At 38.5% G+C, this 22,697-nt stretch overlaps 1 protein-coding gene across 1 annotated transcript in view; it reads left to right on the top strand.

Moving 5' to 3' along the window:
* Positions 1–20,683, top strand: part of tpcn2 (two pore segment channel 2) — a 35,432-nt gene extending 14,749 nt beyond the window's left edge. The window contains exons 7-25 of the mRNA XM_069657734.1: positions 38–110; positions 3,822–3,921; positions 4,013–4,078; positions 4,174–4,238; positions 7,933–8,024; positions 8,140–8,221; positions 9,062–9,151; positions 9,237–9,356; positions 9,461–9,520; positions 9,941–10,069; positions 11,089–11,138; positions 11,618–11,717; positions 12,233–12,304; positions 14,937–15,010; positions 15,885–15,990; positions 16,301–16,383; positions 16,481–16,562; positions 17,090–17,181; positions 17,268–20,683. Coding sequence (XP_069513835.1) covers positions 38–110; positions 3,822–3,921; positions 4,013–4,078; positions 4,174–4,238; positions 7,933–8,024; positions 8,140–8,221; positions 9,062–9,151; positions 9,237–9,356; positions 9,461–9,520; positions 9,941–10,069; positions 11,089–11,138; positions 11,618–11,717; positions 12,233–12,304; positions 14,937–15,010; positions 15,885–15,990; positions 16,301–16,383; positions 16,481–16,562; positions 17,090–17,181; positions 17,268–17,346 — 1,615 coding nt within the window. The 3' untranslated portion in view covers positions 17,347–20,683. The remainder of the gene's footprint in view (positions 1–37; positions 111–3,821; positions 3,922–4,012; positions 4,079–4,173; positions 4,239–7,932; positions 8,025–8,139; positions 8,222–9,061; positions 9,152–9,236; positions 9,357–9,460; positions 9,521–9,940; positions 10,070–11,088; positions 11,139–11,617; positions 11,718–12,232; positions 12,305–14,936; positions 15,011–15,884; positions 15,991–16,300; positions 16,384–16,480; positions 16,563–17,089; positions 17,182–17,267) is intronic.
* The last annotated feature ends 2,014 nt before the right edge of the window (positions 20,684–22,697 follow it).

The following is a 22,697-nucleotide window of genomic DNA, read 5'->3' as shown; positions in this document are numbered from 1 at the left end:
GATGATGATTAAGTTGTGTGTGTCCTCCTGTCTGCAGCGTCATCCTGCTGCTGGCGCTCCATCTCTGCCTCTTCACAATGATCGGCATGCTGCTGTTTGCTAAAACTGAGGTGAGTTCAGGACTTTGTGGTCACGCCTTGTTAAATACACACTACTGTACTGCTGACACATTGCCTAGTGTGCATGTGTGTGACTGCGTGTGTGTGACTGCGTGTTTGTGACTGTGTGTGTGTGTGTGTGTGTGTGTGTGACTGTGTGTTTGTGTGTGTCTGGACATCTTCTAGACTGTGATGGCAAAAGCCAAGTGTCACTGTTTCCCAAGATAGTTTGGGCGTCAGGGATACAAAAAGAAGGGAAGATATGAGGCCACCTAAACATGCTTAAAGGGCAAATAATTTCAACACACTGCTGCTTCTGCAAGATGTTTACTAAACCAGGAAGTGGAAGAGTCCACAACACGCAAGGGAGCGGGACACTACAATGAAAAAAAAGAAAGAAATAAAGAAATGATATAAGGTACAACAGCATTAAAAAACAAAGTATATTGGATGGAGAGTCTGATTTCCATACAATATTTATAAACAATAATGATAACACAATGCTAAAATAAAATAAATAAATTATAATAATAAACCTAACAGATCAAGTGTTTAGTTTTTTGATTTTGCAGAGATGTCTTGACTTGTCTGTGAAAAGTGTAACTTCCAGGTTCTTTTCCAGAGGAAAGGAAACCTCTCTCATGATCCCACCACCATCTGTACTGACACTAATTTACAACCTTACTCCACAGCAGGTTAATGTGTTTACTCTGTTATTGTAGACAGGGATGGCCATTTAAAAAAAAAAAAACAATATCATTGTTAATTAATATGACCAAATATCATTGTTGAATACTTCTGCTTGTGGTGATCTGGTCTGGTTTATATTGTTCTTCTTGTGCACAATGAATTGATCCCTTTAGTACATATGTGCTGTCTGTCCTATGACCAGCCAATGGCTGTTTGAAATATAGGGGATGGAGGTAATGGCCTTTGTCATCAGTTCATGTGGCTGATACAAAGAAGTGGAAAAGAAACATTTGTAACATGTAAAGGGTTGCTGTGAATAGATACATTAATCAGCATGACTTTACATGATGTCACTATAGTGTACATACATTTAGGCTGAAAGTCAAAGTGTCAGATACAGGTGTGTTTGTGACAGGTTTTCTGACAGAACAGTGATTTACAAAGATTCCAACAACAACTCAAAACAGCAACCGAACAAAAAACTGTTCTTAAAAACCACCTTTCTTTTATTCAATACTTTGTTAAAGACCAGCTCCAGTCATGTTTTAAGATATATAAAATGCTCTGCTTGAAATAATAAATTGGCTGATATGTTTTTTCTGCAAAATACGTTTAATACCTTGTAAAAATCCTCCCAAGGCATCTCCTCCTTCTCCCTCATTAAAAATTCCCTAATCTGCATAGTCCCCGCCCACTATGCACAGTGGCAACTTGTTGACACTTAGCTAGCTTGAAATGTAGTAATTAGTGTACGTTAGTAACTAGTAACGTTAACGTTAGCAGTCAGTAGTGAGTTTGCAAACATTACGATGACGGTTGCAGCTGGTTCGCGCATCGCAGAAGTGGTTGCCATAGGTTGCACATAATGATATACATAGTAGAGGTCGACCGATAGTGGATTTTTAAAGGCCGATATAATAACAATAGTTTGTAGGAGGAAAAAGAAAAGAGGAAAAAAAAAAGCTGATAGCAAATTAATCGGCCGATATCTTCCTACCCCAAGAAAAAAAGAAAGAAACTAATTTAAATGAAAAATATTTGTCTTTATTACATATCCTTACACATAACTGTTGAACTGAAAGTCTATGTCAAATAAATAAAATAAAAACATTAATCTGGAACAGAACATGAATCTCAAAGAGTAATGAATACCTAAATAAATAAAATAAGTAGTAAAGAAAATACAATCTGGAAATGAACATCAAACTCAAACTGTTGTGCCCACACTGTGCTTTACCTCAGCAGAAGTAGTCCCATAGAGGGACTCTGTTTCCTCCAGCTGCCATCTAATATAAGAAACAAGAAACATGTAAATTAATTCAGTATAGCTATTAACTAAATAGGCTATCAAATAGATAATGTGTGTGTATATATAACTTTATTATTTACTTTTATATATTTAATATTTATTTCAACCTACATGAATGATTTAAGTTGCATATATATAATAATACTTTTTAAATTGAAATGACACTGAAGTTGTTTTCTTAAAGTTGCTGGTTTAATAAAACCTTTCCGATAAAAGTTTTACTAAAGTTACAAATGAATGGTTATTATCATCACGGAAGCTTTCTGGCATATATTTGGGAGAAAAAAACAGAAACACTATATAATTCAGCATACACAACTCAAGTAGCATCAGCGAAGTTACCATAAGAATCTTACTTAAAAATCGAATGTATCATCCCTGCGACAGTTTCGCTCTTTTCCTTTAACTTTAACTACACATTTTTGTTCACAACAGTTTGTATTGACGTCGTGACGTGCTTACCTCCTACAGCAGCCTTATGCAAATGCCGTTTTTTAATTAACCCGTTTTTTGCAGGGGAGTATCCTTAAGTGTGATGCTGCGCGTCCCGTTACATTTTTAAATACCACTTTTACAAACCATTAGTGTTTGTGCACATTACCGGAGTGAGGAGGATCATAAAAAGTGTGATTTCATGTCATGAATGGACAGTTGACGTTACATGGTTTGATTGTTTAGAAGAGAGAACGCCAAATTGGTAAGTAATTTAAGTAACAGTTAAATGATTTATTTTCCTCCCTGCCTGCCTGTCTTGTATCATGGAGAGCTGATATTGTTACGTTATATTCCAGAGATAACTTTTGTGGGGAGAAATAAACTGAAACGAGTCAGATATAATATGAATTGCGTACCACTTGTCAGCTGTTCCCCGGTACAGCAAAGGTTTAGCCCCCACCCATCCCCCCCACGGTCTCCACGTACGAGTAGCATTTCATGGTTTTCTAACAGTCGTTTAGAGTATCCTCGGGAGTTGCACTCACAGACTTATATTTTCAGCAAAAGTGCCCCTCAAATGATCAGATATGATCCCATTAGTTGTGCTAGGCTTGCACTCACTGCTAGCCAAACTGTATTGAGCTTGCTAGCTAAACAGAGACAGCAGCATGAGCTCGGCAGAAAAGCAGTGAAAGTTAATGATAGTCTAATTTATTAGTAATGCAATACTATGAACAACAACCTTATCATGATCATAATTTGTGAATAAAGCTGTGTTATAAACTTAACTTTAATTAATTATCCCAGGTACCTGTATGTCACGTATGGAGACTCCATTAAAAAGGCGAATGCATGCGATGTACGTCCCCGCCTGAGGCTGCACAGCCATCGGCCACTATCGGAGCCCAGATCCGCCGATGAGGATAGTTTTTAATAAGTCCTATTGGGGCCGATTAATCGGCCAAAACGATCAATCGGTCGACCTCTAATACATAGGATCACCCCATCCATTAACGGGATTGGCACCTTAGGTTTGTGATGTCTCAAACCTGCCAATCTGAAAACGTGTTGTTCAACTTGTCCTTGGCACACTGCAGTTTAAAAGCAGACAGGCCCAGCCATGGAGATGACTGCTTATGTTGCCCCTGATATGTCTTGTAGCACATGAAAAACACCACATGGAGATGTTTACAAGGTTAAACACTTGATTTCACTGGAGGGGGGCTTTAAACTCTGAGTGGAGTGAACAGCAGCAGATATATCTGAACTCTGAACTGGTTTCTGTTCAGGATCCAAAGAAGAACGGGGAATGGGAGTTACATTTCAGGGACCTGCCTACGTCTCTCACCTCCCTGCTGGTGCTGCTCACCACAGCCAACAACCCGGACGGTACTCAATCAGTGACACGATGAACAAGACATGTTTGTTAAATGACTGTGTGTGTTTCTGTCTGATCATCATTTCCTCTGTCCTGTCACAGTGATGATCCAGGCCTACTCCCTCAACAGACTGTACTCCATTTTCTTTGTCACCTTCAGCGTAATTGGTGAGCACTAATTATTATAGTTTGTGTGTCTCTAAGTGCAAGCAGATTATTGTGTTGCTGTTAAACAATATTAAGTTTGTTTTCTTTCCTGGCAGGAACCTACTGTCTGATGAACTTACTGACAGCCATCATCTATAACCAGTTCAGGGGATATTTACTGGTGAGTGTTACATTACGCTGCTCAGGACCATTTAATCAGACTGCGAATTATCTCTCAGTAACAGCTCCACACACATAAACTGAAGCCACCCAGTATAAGCTTAGTCTTCCACTGAAGGCCAGTGAGCGCTTTGTTTAAATGCTGTCATTTTGTGGCAGTCGAGCATGTGAACAAATCATGACGCCTAAACTTCTTTGGTCCAGCTGGAAAAGCGGGTGTGTCAATGGGAAAAAGGAGCGTTGGCAGTGGAAGCTAGACAGGAGGAATCATGTGACAGTCATTTTATATTCCACAGCCTACGCCCAAATATTATCAAGTGTTTACTTAGAATTAGCTTTCAGAAAGAAAGAATTGGCTGTCCAGGATATACAGACAGACACATCCAAAACTCTAAAATGCTACATTGCATGAAAATGGTCATCAAAAGGGGAAGTAGTAGTAATAACTAGGGCTTTCAATTGATTAAAATATTCAATTGCGATTAATCGCATGGTTGTCCATAGTTAACTCATGATTAATCGTAAATTAATCGCACATTTTTTGCCTGTTGTAAATGTAGAGATTTGTAGAGATAGTTTTAATACTCTTATCAACATGGGAATGGGCAAATACGCTTCCTTTATGCAAATGCATGTTTATTATTACTGCAATATTCCAAAACAATGACAAATACTGTCCAGAATATTCTACAGAATAACCTCAAAGGTACTGCATGCTCAAAAAACATGTTGAAAGCATAACATGGCAATCATCGCATATGATTTCCTTTGAGAAGCACATCACATGTAGACTTATTCAGTCTGGATTACCCTCTTTCTAGATGCTTATTTCTTACTTCCAAAACTACTTTAATCTGATCACTTTGCTTTGCTTCAGTCCCCCCAACACACCTGCACCTCTGCTCTCTGCATAGGTTCTGGCCCCGCCCCCTCTTTCTGTCTGTCTCTCTGTCTGCTGTGTTGACTGTCTTCATCAGCAGTCTGTTTAATTAAGTCACAAAAATTAAATATTTTCTCTCGCAATTCAGTTCTCACAGCACGTGACCCGCGTGTGCATGAGGGACGTTATTAATGACGTAGCGATCAAAACGATCGATCGTTACCGAATGACATCGGCACCTTTTATGAGCTTCATAAACAGCGACAATCAATGCATTTACAATAGGGACATGCGGAGATACACAGTAGGAATGTTTACATTGCATTACAGAACTGCATATGATTGTGTGCGGACAGAGAGTGTCCTGGGGTCCGTTTCACAAAGCAGGTTCAACAAACTCTGAGTCTAACCCTGAACTCTGAGTTGATCTACTCTGAGATAGGTAACTCTGAGTTTTCAGTTCAAGAACAGCTGATCAGAGTTAGTTCAATCAACTCTGAGTAGGTTCAGCCAGAGTTAAGTACATGCACGCTGACTATCAAAAGCCAGCATTAATGGAGCCCTGATACCATGATTCACCATGGCAACGGTACACAAAAAGAGGTCCTCCTACGTCACACCAGTGGAGCTCGAAATCCTCATGCGCACGTTCAGCGAATACGAGCATGTTTTTAGAAAAATAAAGTAACACGGCTGCAGCTGCAAAAGAGAGAGAAGCGGCGTGGGAAGAAACTGCTGCTCGAGTAAATTTGCAAGTTTGAACTGGTCTATTTATTTAATACTTAATCACGACCGGAAGCTAAAATTGATATTAATTTAGGAGCAATCCAGCGGGAGAAAAAAACGTACATGGAAGCAGTTACAAATAAAATACCAGAACATCATTCAAAGGTGCGGCTCAGGCAAAACAGGCTCATGGCTGAACCTCACTTCAATCATATTTTAAATATCAAACTAATGAAATATCATTCAGTGTCTGTTTTAATGTGCATTAGCTTTATCCCATGATGCTGACTTCACATACATTATCATTTATGTTGATTAAACTGAATTGTGTTAGTTTAAAAAAAAAAATCCAATAACTTCTTAAACGTCTTATTTGAGTGCACTCGGCAGTAGTGGTGGAAAAATCTAAAAGTTATGTCTTTGACACAGATTTGTCTTTTGATTTTTTTTATCATAATTATAAAAGACTTTTGCAAAGGGGTCAGAGCAGCACAGAGATGCAACATTTCTTTTTTTTAAATTTGTAACCGCTCAAACACGCGTGAGACGGGCTGAATAAATGAGTAAGTCGAATGAGGGTTTTTTGTATTCTAGAGGGAGGAGACGGAACGAAACTCAGAGTTTCCCTCATTTCAGGGTTAACAGACTCAGAGTTTTCAATAAACCTGCTTTGGGAAACGGACCCCTGTTCCCTGAGGAGGTGTGTTGAACAAGTCATGAGTGCCATCTGCTGGGGTATTAAAAGAGTCAAACAGAATTATAATCTGTTCTGACAGTAGCATGTTCTCAAACAGGAAAAATTACTGATCGCTTCAGGACTTTCTGAATGCAAATGGAAATTATAGACCATTGGAGACATATTTTTAAAATGTGCATGTTTCTTTTTAAAACATTATTAGTTATGTAATTAATATCACCTGGAGAAATAAAACAAATTATTATTATAATAGGAAAGTTTGCATGTATAAAACCAGATTGTGTAAAAAAAAAAAAATTGTGTCTGCTGCATCCACGTGTATATCCTCCTCAAATGACTGACAAAGTGTCCCTAAACCCTGATAGTGTGTATTACCTTTTAAAAGAACCCACAGCAAACACAGCAGACTTTTTTTCTTTTGGCTTGGGTCCCATGTGACTACAATACAGTGATCATTTAAAAAAGCACTAATTTAAACACAAACAAAGAAAGATCACGTAATAAGAAGTTGATATTGATTGACAAAGTCATAAAACATTTTATTGATAGAATAAAGCACCTCTGTGATATGACAAAAAAAGATACCACTGGGGTTTGCTGAGGCCAAAGTCGGTAATCAGCGTTGAAGCTGTCAAAACTGGATTGGACTTAAAGACCACAGTATGTATATCAGTTTAACAGCGCTGAAAGTTTCCACAAGGTAAAAGTCCAAAAACTAGTCAAGCGTGTTGGATAACTGGCACAACTATAAGCACAAAGTATACAAAAAAGTCAGGCAAAGCACAGTGGTGAGTGACTGGCTGAGGGAAGGGAGACATGTGATCAGGTGGTGACTGTGGCAGGAACAAACTGTGGGCAGGTGAAAGCCCTGAAAGGCCTGAAATGACTAACTAGGTTCGTTAGCAGGAAACAGATCAGGCTGGGAAACTATGTTATGATTCAGATGCTAATGTTACAGAGAGCACATCCATAGTCATTTTTAAATACACATATAGACATGTAAAAAGTAGGTTTCCAGGTAGGCTCTGGGTTTATACATTCTGCTTTTAGTAGAAGTTTACCAAATGGAATACATACATACAAATTCAAACTAGTATGTTCATTAGCAAGCTTCAGAGGTGCTGGTAGAAGTATTCTTTTAGTTAGGATAGAGCCACGCTATCTGCATCACCATGTTTTTAGTTTTTATGCTGCGCTAGGCTAACAACACCCTGACTGTTGCACCAAACTTTACTGACATGTGATCTTCTCATCTCACTGTAAGACAGAAACAAATAAGCACAAATGAAAACAGTAGTAAAGCAAAGACAGAGTTAAAAAACTATTGGACAGTTTATCTTGTAAAGATATTCAGTAGCAGTCTACATTCAGGGACTGTCTGTTCATGTGCAGATGTCAGTTCAGACGTCCATCATCAGGAGACGTCTCGGGATCCGTGCTGCTTTCCAAGTCCTCAGCTGTCGGGGAGCTCAACAGGCTGTTGAGTGAGTGGGACACAAACACACACACGCACACACACGCAGTTAAAATCATTATGGCACAAGTGTAACTGATGACTGTGAAATTTTGTTGGGATTGTTGTGTTGTTATCTCCATCAGTGAGCGAGTGCGTGTTGATGCGGTGTTGGAGGTGATGTCAAGGGTCCAGATGAAAAGCTACTACAGAGCGGCCATCAATACGGTAACAGCTGTAATCACACGCAGTTACAGAACCTCCTAAAGGCCATGCGTCACAAACTAAAATGCTAAATATGATTACTTTTATTGTACAACATGTTCATTAAAAACTGTCATATACTTAAAACATGCAACTAGTAGATATACTGTAGGTATATATAGGAATATCCTGCATAATTTGCAATGACACTTATCTGAAAGGATCCATACACGGTTTGTCCTCTAAGTACAGATATTCATTTTTCTGCATCAGCGACAGCTGTGGCCTGAGGCATTATGTCTTATGGCTCTGTCCGTCCTTTTGTCCTGAATATCTCAGTAGCTCTTAGAGAGAATTTGTTAACATTTTGCAAAAACTTCCATTTGGACACAATAATGAACTAATTTGAATTTAGTGGTCAGAGGTCAAAGGTCAATGTGATTTTTCAAAAAATGGTTTGTCAATAAGTCAAGAATTCATATGCTATTTATGAACACTAATGTCTAAAAAGATAAAATGATGAAGCATTGTCAATTTATACTGAAAAAAGGTCAAAGGTCAATAGCTCTGGTACGCCTGGAGTGAATCTTATACATCTGGTTGTTGTTTTTTTTTTTTATCTGTTTGGGAGAACAACTGCATCAACAATCCACATCGACAATCGTTTAGGTGTTGTCAGTGTTTTCCTCTTTGCCCAAGAGGGTAAAAAGGCAGTTACTACCGCTAAAATCTTTCCATAAATACATATTTTTAGACGGTTAGACCTTAGATCACAAGAATATTTCAATTTAAAACATACTCTTGAAGATGCCCCCTTTGGTTTTTCCACCTTCACTGTTTTCCTTTATTCCATGTGGACTACAGGAAGTGCAGCAGTGTGCAGACGTTGGATACATGGACCGAGAGCAGTTCAGGAAGATTTTTGATGAGCTGGATAAAGATCGCATAAAGGAGGTAAAGCTGTTTAATTCAGTATCATATTCACACATCACATCTGTTTCATGTCACTGACTGTGTGTGTGTGTGTGTGTTCTCCCAGCACCCTCCATTGCCCCAGTATAACTCCCCAGTCCTGCAGAGACTCCAGGTGATCTTTAGTCACTACTATCTCACTATACTGGGCAACGCAGTGGCACTGGCCAACGTCATGTGCATATGTGTAAGTTGCACACGCACACATGCATATGCAGACATGTATGTACTCATACACACGCAGTGACCAAGCTGTCTAACATATAACAACATGACCTCTGTGTGTTTCAGACTGTCCTAGTGCTGAACTCTGAAAAGACCACCGCAGAGAGAGACAACTACATCATGGAGGTGAACACATAAAATGCTTGAGAGAGTGTTATTGTCCAGTCCACAGAAGATGACTCTCAGTCATTAAAGTACCACCCTAACATCTCTTCTACAACAGACAGGTTGACCAATACTTTGTCTGTGACAATGTATTGTGTATGTGTGTGGCGACACATCAGTCAAAATTTTCTACTTTTACACAAAAATGTCAAGTCAACTTTACCCTTTGCATGAGACTAAAAGACATTTTTGATGTTATCTTAATGTCCAGACAGGAAAAAAGAACTAACTTAAGACAGCGTGCCTCAACCTGGGCAAAAGGATTTATTTTCCAGGATTTTATTCAGAAATGTAAAATTCTAACCCAGTATTTTCTGTTGGGCAAAATGAACATTGCAAGCTTCTTCATGAACTCAAACTTTTATATTGTCCATCTGTCAGATCATCAACCTGTGCTTCATCCTCTACTACCTGTTTGAAATGTGTGTGAAGATCTTTGCCTTCGGCTGGAGAGGTTATCTGTCCTACAGGAACAACGTCTTTGACGGATTCCTCACCATCCTGCTATTGGTAACTCTGCTCTGCCTTATTTTTATATTAAGCATAAAACTTCTGCAGTTTGGTCAAATGTGAAAAGATGACCCCAATTATATGCCTCTGATATTTTTAAAGTGTGTCCCATAATATTTCGTCTATGCTGATCTGCTGTGGCGCCAATATTTAGCCTGGATCTAGACGCCATTTCTAGAATAAACTACATTTCGAAGTTCATATGCTGTTTGACAAACTACAGCAGCATTTTAATAATTTGGCATTGTCGTTAAATGACAACTCTTAGCTATGCAAGTGTGTTCCCTAATTATTAAGGGGTTTGGTAAAAAACATTTTAAAATGTGATTTTTAGTGTTTTGGCAGTCAATTGGTTGTTAAATGATTATTCTTAAACTTGAACAGGAAAAACAGCTAGACTAACTCTATCTAAAGGTAGACAAATCAATATAAATTTACATATATATTTCAGTACAAAAAACACAGTGGTGTGATTTAATGGAGAGTTATGTGCCAGGCTATAGTTATATGTGAGACATCAATTACAACTATTTTTAATTGCCCTGTTAAAGAACCTTTCTCAACAAGGCCTTTGTCATTATGTCATATTATGTGACTGACGTAACATCTTATAATGCTTTCAAGTGATTCACCAAATTCGTTGTAAGCAGTTTTGAATTTAAGGTACGGTTTAAATTTATAGAGCAATAAGCATCAGTTTGGCAACAAAAGAGCTGCAACGCTCAGTTGATTCATTAGTTGATAGATATAAAGAAAGCAAACTTTTTTGATAATGGATTAATTGTTTCAGTCTTTTACTTCTCATAGACTAAAAGATGAATCCTGAAAATAATAGCCGGATTAATCAATATTAAAAATGATCATTAACTACAGCGTAGCTTACAGGTCATATATATCTTCTTAAAAGAAGAAGATGTAAAAAAAAAAAAGTAAAAGAGGTGAAATGTCTTGTAAACATTTGATTTGTTTCTGTATCTAACACATTTAACATTAATCTCTTCTCTTTGTTTTTATTTCAGGCCCTACAGATCACTATATATGTCACCTACAGGCTTCCTTATTCTCACTGGTAAGTTTTCTTTATCAATTTTAAAGTAAATCTTTTTTTAAATTTCATATGTAACTTTGATTCAATCGTTTCAACTGAGTATTAGGATGATCTGGCTGTATGCAGAAAACTTCACATGTAAAGTGCACTGCCTGTCGTCACCTGTGAACGATCGCACTTGAAGCTGTTTTTTTTGGCACTTACTGACTTTGTTCCCTCCTGTCTTGAACCTTGCTTGTGCTGTATTAACTCTCAGATGTACAAAGCAAAAATAGGCTAAAGGGAAGTATAACACACACTATTTTAACAGTTGTTACAAACTATCAACACTATGACCTTTAACTGTACAGCCATGTATTGTTTCAACTCAGGAATGAAGATGTTACTTCTGAAACATTAAAACTCCTTCTTAGCTGCATACAGGGATATTTTATTTAATATCAGGACCAAAATGTCTCACACCTAGCTTCAGTGTGGGTTTTTTTTATGTGTTAAAACAGGAACCCGTCCTCTCATGGTGTGATGTCCCTGTGGGAGATGGTTCGTTTGGTCAACATGCTGATTGTCTTCCGCTTCCTGCGCATCATCCCAGATATCAAGGTACACATAGACATCATACACATACTGCTGTCAGCATCAGGCGGACATCCATTGTTTTGAAAATCAGAGCATTTTTTGAAAATACTAAGGCTAAGTATACAGGGTGTACTTGAAGCTCTTTTGACATAGGCACCAAAAAAGAGCAATAGTAGCATTCACATACAAACTGATTGCTTTAGCTGCCGAATTGGAAATTTTGAAATGTTTTTGAAACATTTTATTTCATGCCTAGCAGACATGTAGTACCATAGGCTTATAAATAAAGTTTAAAGCAAAAACAGAGGGAAGTTCAAATGGTTTACATGCTGTTATAAAAGCAAAGTTGGAACTGACACAGGAATAACCAGTAAACATGTGAAACATATGAATCAAATATGTGTTTAGCCAAGATTTCAGCATCGCCTGGTCTTACACAACACCGCATTTAAGCACGTTGCAGCCTGCAGCCTACTCACAAGTACATTGCTAAGTCTTTATGTCCCTTTTACCTTTCATACATACCTTCGGTTGTGCAGCTCATGGCCTTGGTCGCAAGCACACTGTTGGACCTGGTGAAAAACCTCCGAGCCTTTGCAGGGATACTGGTGGTGAGTTATTTCAACACACTTCAGTCACCTAGCTGATGCAAACTTCCTGTTTGCAGTAATAATATGACATAACAGATCATAGTGACTTTTTTGTCAGTGACTCCAATCATGGACACACTGTAATCAAAGCCATTATCTTCTTTTTTACTCTATTACATGTGTTCAAATAGGCTGACTAATAACATGCACCTTTATTGATTCAGAGTATTATGCCTTCATGCATAAATGTTTTCTTATTTTGCTCTTCTATTTTTTACTGCACAAAACAATTAGAGCAACAATTAGAAATCCTATTTGAGATTTATGAAACAGCCAAGTCTGTTTTTACCCTCCTATGTTGATGAATCTGATCTTAATTTTTATGCCCAGGCCAAGCTATGTGCACTTTGCATAGGGAAACATGAAACTCTTCAATAAGTGTCATCTTTAATAAGAATAAATATTTAAATTATGAGCGAGTGACTGAGTGAATAAATGTAGGACATTTTTCTCTGTTGTTTTCATCAAGTAAATTACTTTTTCATCATCATTATACACCACAAATGCAGGTAGCTTTATGTGTGTGTTGGATTATGTGTGGCTGAGGGTAATTTTAAATTTGAATCTGACCTGTGAACAAGTGAGAAGTGAACCAGTTTTAATTAAAGCCCCTGGAAACCCAAATCCACAAAATCCTTCTCACTATGCAATTTAAAGTCTTATGTACATACTTGTAAGCATGTTAATAGTTTTAGAAATGACTTTTAATACAAACTGGAGTTTTTGCCATTCTTACTTTGTTAACTTCCCTGACGCTGGGGTTAAATTAGGCGTGGTCAGTGAAGATATTCATGTCGTCAAATTTTCTCGAACCAATCGTGAAATAATCAACAGCAGTTGCCCCGCCCTCACAGGTGCAATAACACTTCTGGGCTCGTGATCAATCCCTCTCTCTGAGTCTGCGCTAACTCTAGTTACTAGTAGTACTAACTCTAACACTAGTTACCTACCTAACGATCGCCTTTTTTCCCCATCATGCCTGTGTGTGCTGTTCCCGGGTGCACATCCACCATCTGAGATGACAACGTGTCATTCTTTATTTTCAAAATGCGGCGGACTTGGAGAAGCAGCAGTGTTTCCGCCACATACATTTAATGAATTGTTGCAGCCTCTGCTTCAGAAGTTGTAATTGAACGACTCTTTGGAGATTTCCGCTGCAAATCAACGATCGTCCATCCTCTCCTCATTGAGGAAGAGCACTGAAACAGTGATCTCGTGAAGTCTTGGCAACCACATAAACAACAGCGGAACCAGCTTACTTCTAACGGCAAAAGAGGGTCCGCTCCGCATCGCTGACATCGGCATACATATGCAGTTCTAATACGCAGTGTAAACAATCCACGTGCCCATATCAGCTGTGCGCTCAGTATCAAACTGTCAGCTCCCTGGCGATCTCCCTCCAGCAAGCTGCACAATATTATACTGTAATGAGGAGATTTTGTCTGTCTAACTCCGTACGTCCCTACTGTAAACACATTGATTGTCGCGCTTTATAAAGCTTATAAAAGGAGATGTCATTTGGTAACGATCGACCGTTTAGATCGCTACGTCATTAATAACGTCCTAGGTGCAGACGCGACTGACGTGCTGTGAGAACTGAATTGCGAAAGAGAAAATATGTAACTTTTGTCACTTAATTAAACAGACTGCTGATGTAGACAGTCAACACAGCAGACAGAGAGACAGACAGAAGTGGGGGGGGGGGGGGGGGGCAGCAGCGGTGCAGAGAGCACAGGTGCAGGTGTGTTGGGGGACTGAAGCAAAGTGATCAGATTAAAGTAGTTTGTGAATTAAAACTTAATGAGGTGAAGAAGAAAGTACAATTAAAGTGTGGAAGTAAGAAATAACCATCTAGAAAGAGGGTACGTCTACATGTTATGTGATTCTCACAGAAATCATTGATATATGAGATTTATTGAAATCAATTAATTACAAAGCCTGTAATTAATTAGATTCATTTTTTTAATCACCTGACAGCAATAGTTTTGAAATGAAGTGCACATGCGCACATACCTGGGTGGTACAACACCCTCTACCCTGCTGCTGAAAAAAATCCTAGAGGAAACACTGCTTTCCCATGCGCCATTTTTGTGTTGACAGTTGCCATGAGAACTCGGACAGGCGGACCCCGGCAGGTGTCAATCAACACGGGAGCTGCCACGCCTACACAGTCCTGAGACATTGTCTGCACAGCAAAACGAGCTGTTTTTCAAGAAGATTTTCTAGTGGTTCTGAACGTTTATTTTCACTCAGATTTTTGTGGATGCTTTATGACACACTCACAACTGATATCACATATGCATTTTTGCTATTTCAAGCTGAGTTTCCAGGGGCTTTAATAGCACCAATGTTCTTTGCTCATATGCACAGTTTATGCACAAATTTATGCATATGCACAATTGACGTATGGAGGTCATTACTTTGGATATGGTGAAAAAACACATGATTTGCTCTTCCTGCTTTCACAGAGCCAAATCACAAGTAGTGGAGATACAAGTTTTCACATGGCCCCATTGATGTGCAGAGCAGTTTACATGTAAAGGTTGGAGCCTAACATGCAGAGGTTAATGTGTTTTTAATGCTCTACCTGCAGGTGGTGTACTATGTGTTTGCTGTGTTTGGGATCTGGCTGTTTGAAGGAGCCATTAAACCTCCTCCGCAGACAAGGTGAGAAGTAATCTGCAGTAAGAACAAATGACAGAGGGAGTGAAACACAACAAGACTCATGAAACATGAAACTCTTTCCCGCCTTTTATTGGCAAGGAAAGCAGGAAACTCCAGATGAAGTTGCAGAGTAAATAAGGTCCAAAACCTGTGATGAGCAGGAAATGTCTTATACAGGTACAATGGCAGAAAAGTGACACAGCTAAAAACTTAATTTCAGGGGGGTTCCTTGTTAAAAGTGCAAAAAGTACAGGAGAAGGGATGGAAATTAATACAAATATGGGCTTCTGACTTTTTATGTTTTTACAGCTTTTATAAATTTACCACATTCCATTGCAGTGAAATATAACTATACACCCTTCCTCAATATTTTTTCAATCATTATACAAACACTGATCTTTTGTCTCTTTAACCTACATACACCGATGCTCTCCACACAGAGTAGTCAGAATGTTTTATATGTTGCTCGTTGCCGTGATGAAAGATAACATTTAGTTGTTGCCCTTGCATTTCAAGTGGCTTATTTACAGCATTTTGTGGCCTGATGAATCAGAAGAGATCATAATTAAATGTGAAATTAGTTATAAATATTTAAACATGTTTGTCAGTGTCGTGGCAGGTGTCTGATGTCTAAGACAGCACACATCCAAGAAAAGTGTACATTTACCCACAGTCACCTTTCCTGTAGCGCTAACAACCTGCTTTGTTGTTGTGTTTGACTACTCATCCAAGATGAACAGGACCATTTGTTACAGACCCAAATAATTAGGATACATTTGTTATATAGAGTTACAGCAGATCACCGACCTGTTTTCCTGGTCCACTGAGTCCCCCCTGATGGAGTATGTGCTAATAATTGTGTATGTGTGTGTCACAGTGTGCTCTCCAACACCACCATGGAGAACATCACCTCTAACTTCAGCATGGCGTGTGGCACCTATGAGCAGCTGGAGTACTGGCCCAATAACTTTGATGACTTTGGTGTGAGTAACGAGATCCGGGACTGTTTCATGTTATTCCTCCTTGTGCCACACTTTGTATTATAGTTAAGTTCGTATTTGCCTCTTTACATTTTTTGATGATAGTTTCAATTTGATACTGTCAGTGATGGTTTACAAGAATTTAGTGGTGTGTTAAGGGCCTTGTTTGTTATCAAATAGGTCCCAGCAGTAAAATGAAATCTTTTTAGACTGCTGAAGACTGCTTTAAAAAAACATACAGAGGAATAAAAGATCTCTCTCTCTCTCTCTCTCTCTCTCTCTCTCTCTCTCTCTCTCTCTCTCTCTCACTCAGGCATCCATCATTTTGCTGTATGATGTCATGGTGGTCAATAACTGGCAGGCCTTCATGGAAGCATACAGCAGATACACCACAGAGTAAGAAAAGCTACTTTTTACATGCAGAGCAGCTGATGATGATGATGATGATGATGACGACGACGATGGTGATGATGAAGATGTTTATTTTTGACAGCTGGTCCAAGATCTACTTTGTGTGTTGGTGGCTCACCTCCTCCGTCATGTGGGTCAACTTGTTTGTGGCGCTCATCTTAGAGGTCAGTTCACTCAGACAACACAGGCTAATACATTCACTCATAAAATGACTAAAGAAAAGGACTTAATAATATAATAATTTATATATTGTTCACTTGATATATTAAACTGAAAGCAACTGTAGACATTTTCTTCATGCATGTAGGTAACCTACTTGAGGATTAGGCTGACAACAAACACACTTAAAACAGTTGACTGCAATTGAACACAGCCTCGCTTTTCCTGTGTTAAGTATCCCTGATATAAGTAAATATCATGTAAATCATGTAAACATCATCAAAAAGGGTAAAATCACTGCATGAGGCAGTTTTATATGTACAAATCTGTGTTTTTTCAACAGACAGGGGGCATCAGAAAGGGCTGTGAGCAGAGCTGCTGATAACGTTAGCTCTGCTTGTTTGTCTGATCATTTAAGATCCAGAAATCTGATGACTTAAATATCACTCTGATAACGATTATATAAGTAGGCCAGCATAAAATACCATTAAACACGCTAACAACAACATACTTTCTTCTTGTTTTCTTGCAGAACTTCATCTATAAGTGGGATCGCAGTCACAGCTGCTCTGTTACAGATGTGGAGAGGATCAGATATCAAACCTCTGTTCAGCTCATGTTCAAGTAGGTCCTCTCCTGTTTTGTTGTACGTCATAAAACAGAAAGAAGCCATCTCTAACTCTGTCTTCTTTTCTCTCTTACATGTGCAGAGAGCAGATCCAGGAGCCAACAGAAGAGGAATTACTTTGTCAACTACACCAACACCCACACTTACACCTGCACTGGTGACACACACACACACACGCACACACACACGCACACACACACACACACACACACACACACACACACACACACACAGGAAAACTGTTACAGGAACAAGTCAAGAGACTACTACTAAATGTGTCTGCTGTGTGAAGAAGCACTGATAGGTCAAGTTCTAGTTTATTTGAATTAGCTTTATTGTTATAGGCGAGTTCTACTGAAACCAGTAGAAAGCACATGTGTTACTATTTGTGTTGTTATTCAAAAGGGAAGCCACTGCAGTTTTCTCATTGGGAGATTGTCTTTGGAGGCAGACACTTGTTATTTGTCGAGTTAAACACGAGTGGGTGGAGCTAAAGAACCTGAAGATGCTTTGTGCCAATTTAATACTGAAATACTTTACACAATCTGTTAGGGTCTCTAGAGTAAGTTTACATGAAATGAAACAGAATCAGTTTCAAATCTGAAAACTGCACAGAGGGAAAGCAGATCAAATTGACTAGATGTCTATCTATCTTCTTGTTTGCCATCCAGAGCAGTCTTCTCACTTCTTGGTTGAACCACTACATTTCAAGAGGTTTTACTCTCTGAAGTTTTGGGTTTTGCCTGCAGTTGTTAAACCATAAAAGTTTAAGTATTTTGTCTCATCACACTGTGGTGATGACACATTAATGTTTTTTTTAGAACTGCTGCTGTAAAATGAGAATTAGATTTATGGTGATTGATTACAAAGAATTCGCTGATTTTCTCATTCACTGGATGCAGCCTTTCCACCAGAAAAAACATGAAAAGGAATGTCGAAACTCAGAAATTAATTTGATAATCTCAAAGATTTCCATTTTGTTCTCTTTGGCGGCACCTATGGCGATAAATGGTAATTGCGGAAGCACACTTCTCAGATACCCAGACAGTGTCTAATGTGTGACGGCTACGGTTGACTCCCTGTGTTACCGTTGTAACTCTTGATTGTCCTCGCTGACAGTTTGCCTCCATCTGAGCGTCAAATTTGTTTCTTTTTCTTTGAATTTTCACTTATTTTTGAAGTTGTATCTGTAGTCATCGATCTTTTCTTTGTTTGTTCAGCCATAGTAGATTACTGTTCAGATGAAGGCAAACAGTCTAAAAAGGAAAGCGACCGGCAGCGAGGAAAATTAAGAGTTACCACCAGACAAAGGGAGACAACTGTAGACGTCTGGTTAAATTGGGAAGCATCCTCCTGCTACACTTACGGGAGCACACTTCCCAGATATCCAAACACTGATGCATGCTGCATATGTGTGAAGTTCATGGTTATAACGGTTGTAACTTGATTTGCCTCACTGACGGTCGCTCATTGATCATTTCTTTGTTTGTTCAGCCATAATAGATTACTGTTTACTAGCAACCCTTGCAGGTAAAAGGGGAAAAACACCAGCTTAGCTCCGCCTACCCTCTCTGGCAGACCAACCACTGCTGGGTGATGGAAAACGCGTTACTAACTAGGCGCCTTGTGTTTTTTTTCCACGGAACTCCACGAGAGTTACCTCATTAGGCGAAAGATAGTGACTTAACAGACATTTATTTAAATGAAAATCTTCGAGATTATATCTTAAAGCTTTTGAAAATGTCAGATTGTTTTACCTTTCACACAGGGAACCCACAATATTTCTCCTTTATTATCTCCTCTCTGTCGAACACATTGAAGTTTTTTTGTTTTGTTTTGTTTGTTTTTTGATGGACCAATCCAATGGGTAAAACAGTTACAACAGCAATGATTCAGAGTTATATGGCAGCAGTAGCAAATACTGTAGCTGTACACATACATGAGTGGAGCAGCTGCACTTTCTTTCCTTAATGCCATCACCTTCCACGAGTGAGGCACGAGTCCTGTCACAGCTACATTGGAGACTTTGGTTGGCTCAAACCACCAAACTGTGTTACATTATTCACTCTGCACAGGATTCTAGAGGGGGAAGTGGGAAATCTGTGTGGCTAACTCATTGGCAAACAGGGAGTGGCTGTCACTCAGCGGTAGAGTGGGTTGCCCTCCAATCAGAAGGTGGACGGTTTCATCCCAAGCTCCTCCAGTCTACATAAAGTTTATCCTGGAGTAATAGCCTTGGAAAAATACCTGTTCAAACACTGGCTCAGTTAAGTTATTGAAACAATTTTAACATCTAACGTCTCATATCACCTCCAGTTAAAGCTATAAATTAGGCTAGGTAAAGGTTGGTCACAGGCTGCATCCTGTAGTGTAACAGGTGGTTAATAGAAGTTAAAAAACACAACCTAAACAGCAGCTTGCTGTCTGAAAGCACCTTAAATGATGCATTTAAAAAGGGTTAAACTGTGAATGGCTGCTTGATTCTGCAGTAGGTTTTCCACCCATTAGCAGAGATGATGGGAGGTTCACACCTGCTTCACTAACTAGCACTAACTACTTCACTTTCATCAGTTAAATATGACATATAAATCTGTTTCCTGTACTGTCCCATGCAACAGTGGCCAAAACCACAGGCAAATAGCAAGTTGTTTAAACGTTAAGTAGTTGAACGCAGTCGTCTGAGGGAGTTTCTGGGGAGGATGTTCGTTGAGTAACTTCAAGGAAGACATCCAGAATTAGAACCAGGAAACACCTTAAATTGGAACACGCTCAGAGTGCATGCAACAATACATTCCTGAACTCAGGGAGGGTTTTAGCACGTCACCTCACAATTATCACAAACATCTGCATATCACAATGATAACATTTACTTTTTTCCTGGATCCACACCAAGAAACCAGTCACTGGTTCATTATCGGCCTAACCTATCACTCACACACACACACACACAGGTTTTGGAGACATCCTGCCAACAACTGGAACATGAAATGACAGCTTTTTGATGGAAGTTATTTAACATGCTGGTAAATTAAAGCTTACTGTATATCCTGAATGTATATTCTATATCTGAGGTTGTGCAGCCTCAGATGTCTGGTGTTGAGTCTGGTGTCTGCTTTTCAATCTCACCTGAGTCAACAGTACGTCAGATTCCCACATCACTGAGGGGGTGATGTAAAGTGAACATACTCTGTGAGGCTGCCGCTGGATTACTATCCTTCTACAATACAGAAAATCAATGGCTTAATTTAATAGAAACTCAATTTAAAGGGCAAAAAGGGATTAGCTTTGAGTTTAGATTATACTTCCAGAAAGGACAAACTTTAACTTGGTATTTATGCATTTACAGATGCATTTTATTTGTGTAAAACAGAGTAAAAGGTTTTTATTGAAAGAAGTTTTGATGTATCAGAAAGTTGGAGTTTCTGTTAAATACATTAACTTGAAATACAGCCTGTAATTCAGCCTACATTTTATAACTGTTCCTAAAAGATATTCTAAGACAGATTTTAAATAAATATTTTTTTTAAATTAAGAGGCTTGTGTTGTGCTTTTGTTGATTTCACAGATCATAGTCGGTGCAGCTGAAACGAGGATATTCATCTCTTCTGGTCATAAAAAAATCTTTTTAGTGGAACCTGACTGAAAGATGAATATACTTACTTTTGTAAAGAGAAGCAACTGTAACTTTTTGTGTAGTATGTGTACTGTATTATCGATGATCAATGGGAGGTTTAAGGTCATGTTGAGCAGGCGCCTTAAGTTGTCCTGCTTTTTGTACTCGAGCAACTGACTGATAGCTTTTCACTATCACACACTGTAGGTATGTCTGTATTACACCATTAGATCATGTCCAATCATGGATCAGGGCGGTGGTTTTCAGGATGTGGGGCAGGCCTCCTCCTGCAGGAGGGGTTTGGATGTCTGGGGAGAAATGTAGAGAGAAATTAAAGATGAATGAGGAAACAACCAACAGGGCTGTCAGTTTAACTAGTTATGGGACATATTTGTGACAGGGTAGAGAAGAATTTATGAAACGCTAAGCAATTATGTTATGTAATGTCTAGAAGAAAAAACAAAGCTTATCTTGTTATAATAATAACACACAACATGCAATACAATATAGAATTAAACAGACCACACATACAGAATAAAAGAGGAACAACTTAAAATATTGACTAAAAAAAAACAATAAATAAACAAAACACAATGGGTAAAGCATAAAAAAACCCTTCAACCTTCACCGACACCCAGACTATAGAACTTCCTCCCCCCACACATAAGACAGTCAAACTCCATCATAACATTCAAATCCAAACTCAAAACCCACCTGTTCAAACTGGCATATTCACTCTGACACTGTGCACTTCACTTGTTTTAGGTTGATGTCTGGTTTTATTAATGTTGTTGATGTTTTATTGTATGCTTTTATTCCCTGTAAGGTGACCTTGGGTGACTTGAAAGGCGCCATCAAATAAAATGTATTATTATTATTATTTTTATCAAAATCAATACTAAGAGAATTGGGCTGCCAGTGTATGCTCATTTAAACAGAAGCAATTTATTCTCTTTTCTTAGTTATATTACAAGTTTTGCTGCTGAATCTTGCACAATTTGGAGTCTCTTAACTGATTTCTGATTTAAACCTGTTAAAACAACATTACAGTCGTCCACTTGTGAGAGTAACAGCATAATAATAGTTTATGTGTCATTAAAAGTGAGCAGGGATTGTATGCTAGCAGTATTTCTGAGGCGGTAGTTTCATGACGGGATTATTAGTTTGTGTGTTTCTCAAAACTGAAGTAGCTGTCGAAGGTAATACCCAAGTTTCTGACATTTTGCATTTTTTAATATCTGTAAAATTGAGATTTGAGAGGTTTGGAGAGGTGCTATGGTTTTATTCTGAGATAAAGCTTTGTTTCATCAGTGTAGCAGTGAACCTTTCGTAAATCACCAGGGACTGAGAGCGCTGTGGATGAAATCAACAGATGTCTCTTTATGACATGAAAATAAACTCTTTTGATGTTGAAGGATGAGATACAGTTAAACATGAGTTGGGATAATTTTGCTTGTCTTCACAGTTATATTATAAGGCCTCTTGTTTTATAAAGTCAAAGTAACAGATAAATGTTTAAGATAACTTTTACTCATATAAGCTACAGTCATATTAATAATACATATGGTTTATGTGTGTTTTGCTAAGCAACAGTCGTCCATATTTAGGCTAATGAGGCCTAAATATTTTGAGATTTGAACCAATCTTGGGAATGGGACTGCCAATGGAGATTAACAATACAATGTGCATTTGAACTTTTTGTACATAGTAGATAATAACAATGAGTAAAAATACATAGAATACACACAGATTTTAGACTTTTAATTTACTTTTAATATAGGTCCTGTACATACATCTTCCACTGCACTAGCTCCACTTGTTTGCACGCTGTTTTACTTTTTATATGTTTATATTATCTGTTATCTTTTCATTCAGAATTATGTATTGATGATTCTAATT

Source organism: Semicossyphus pulcher, unplaced genomic scaffold (assembly GCF_022749685.1).
Source record: "Semicossyphus pulcher isolate SPU_LCO1_2020_fin unplaced genomic scaffold, fSemPul1.0.p SCAF_1, whole genome shotgun sequence".
Classification (NCBI taxonomy): Eukaryota; Metazoa; Chordata; class Actinopteri; order Labriformes; family Labridae; genus Semicossyphus; species Semicossyphus pulcher.
Note: the sequence above shows the minus strand (reverse complement) of the source record. Positions and strands in the feature narration are given on the sequence as shown.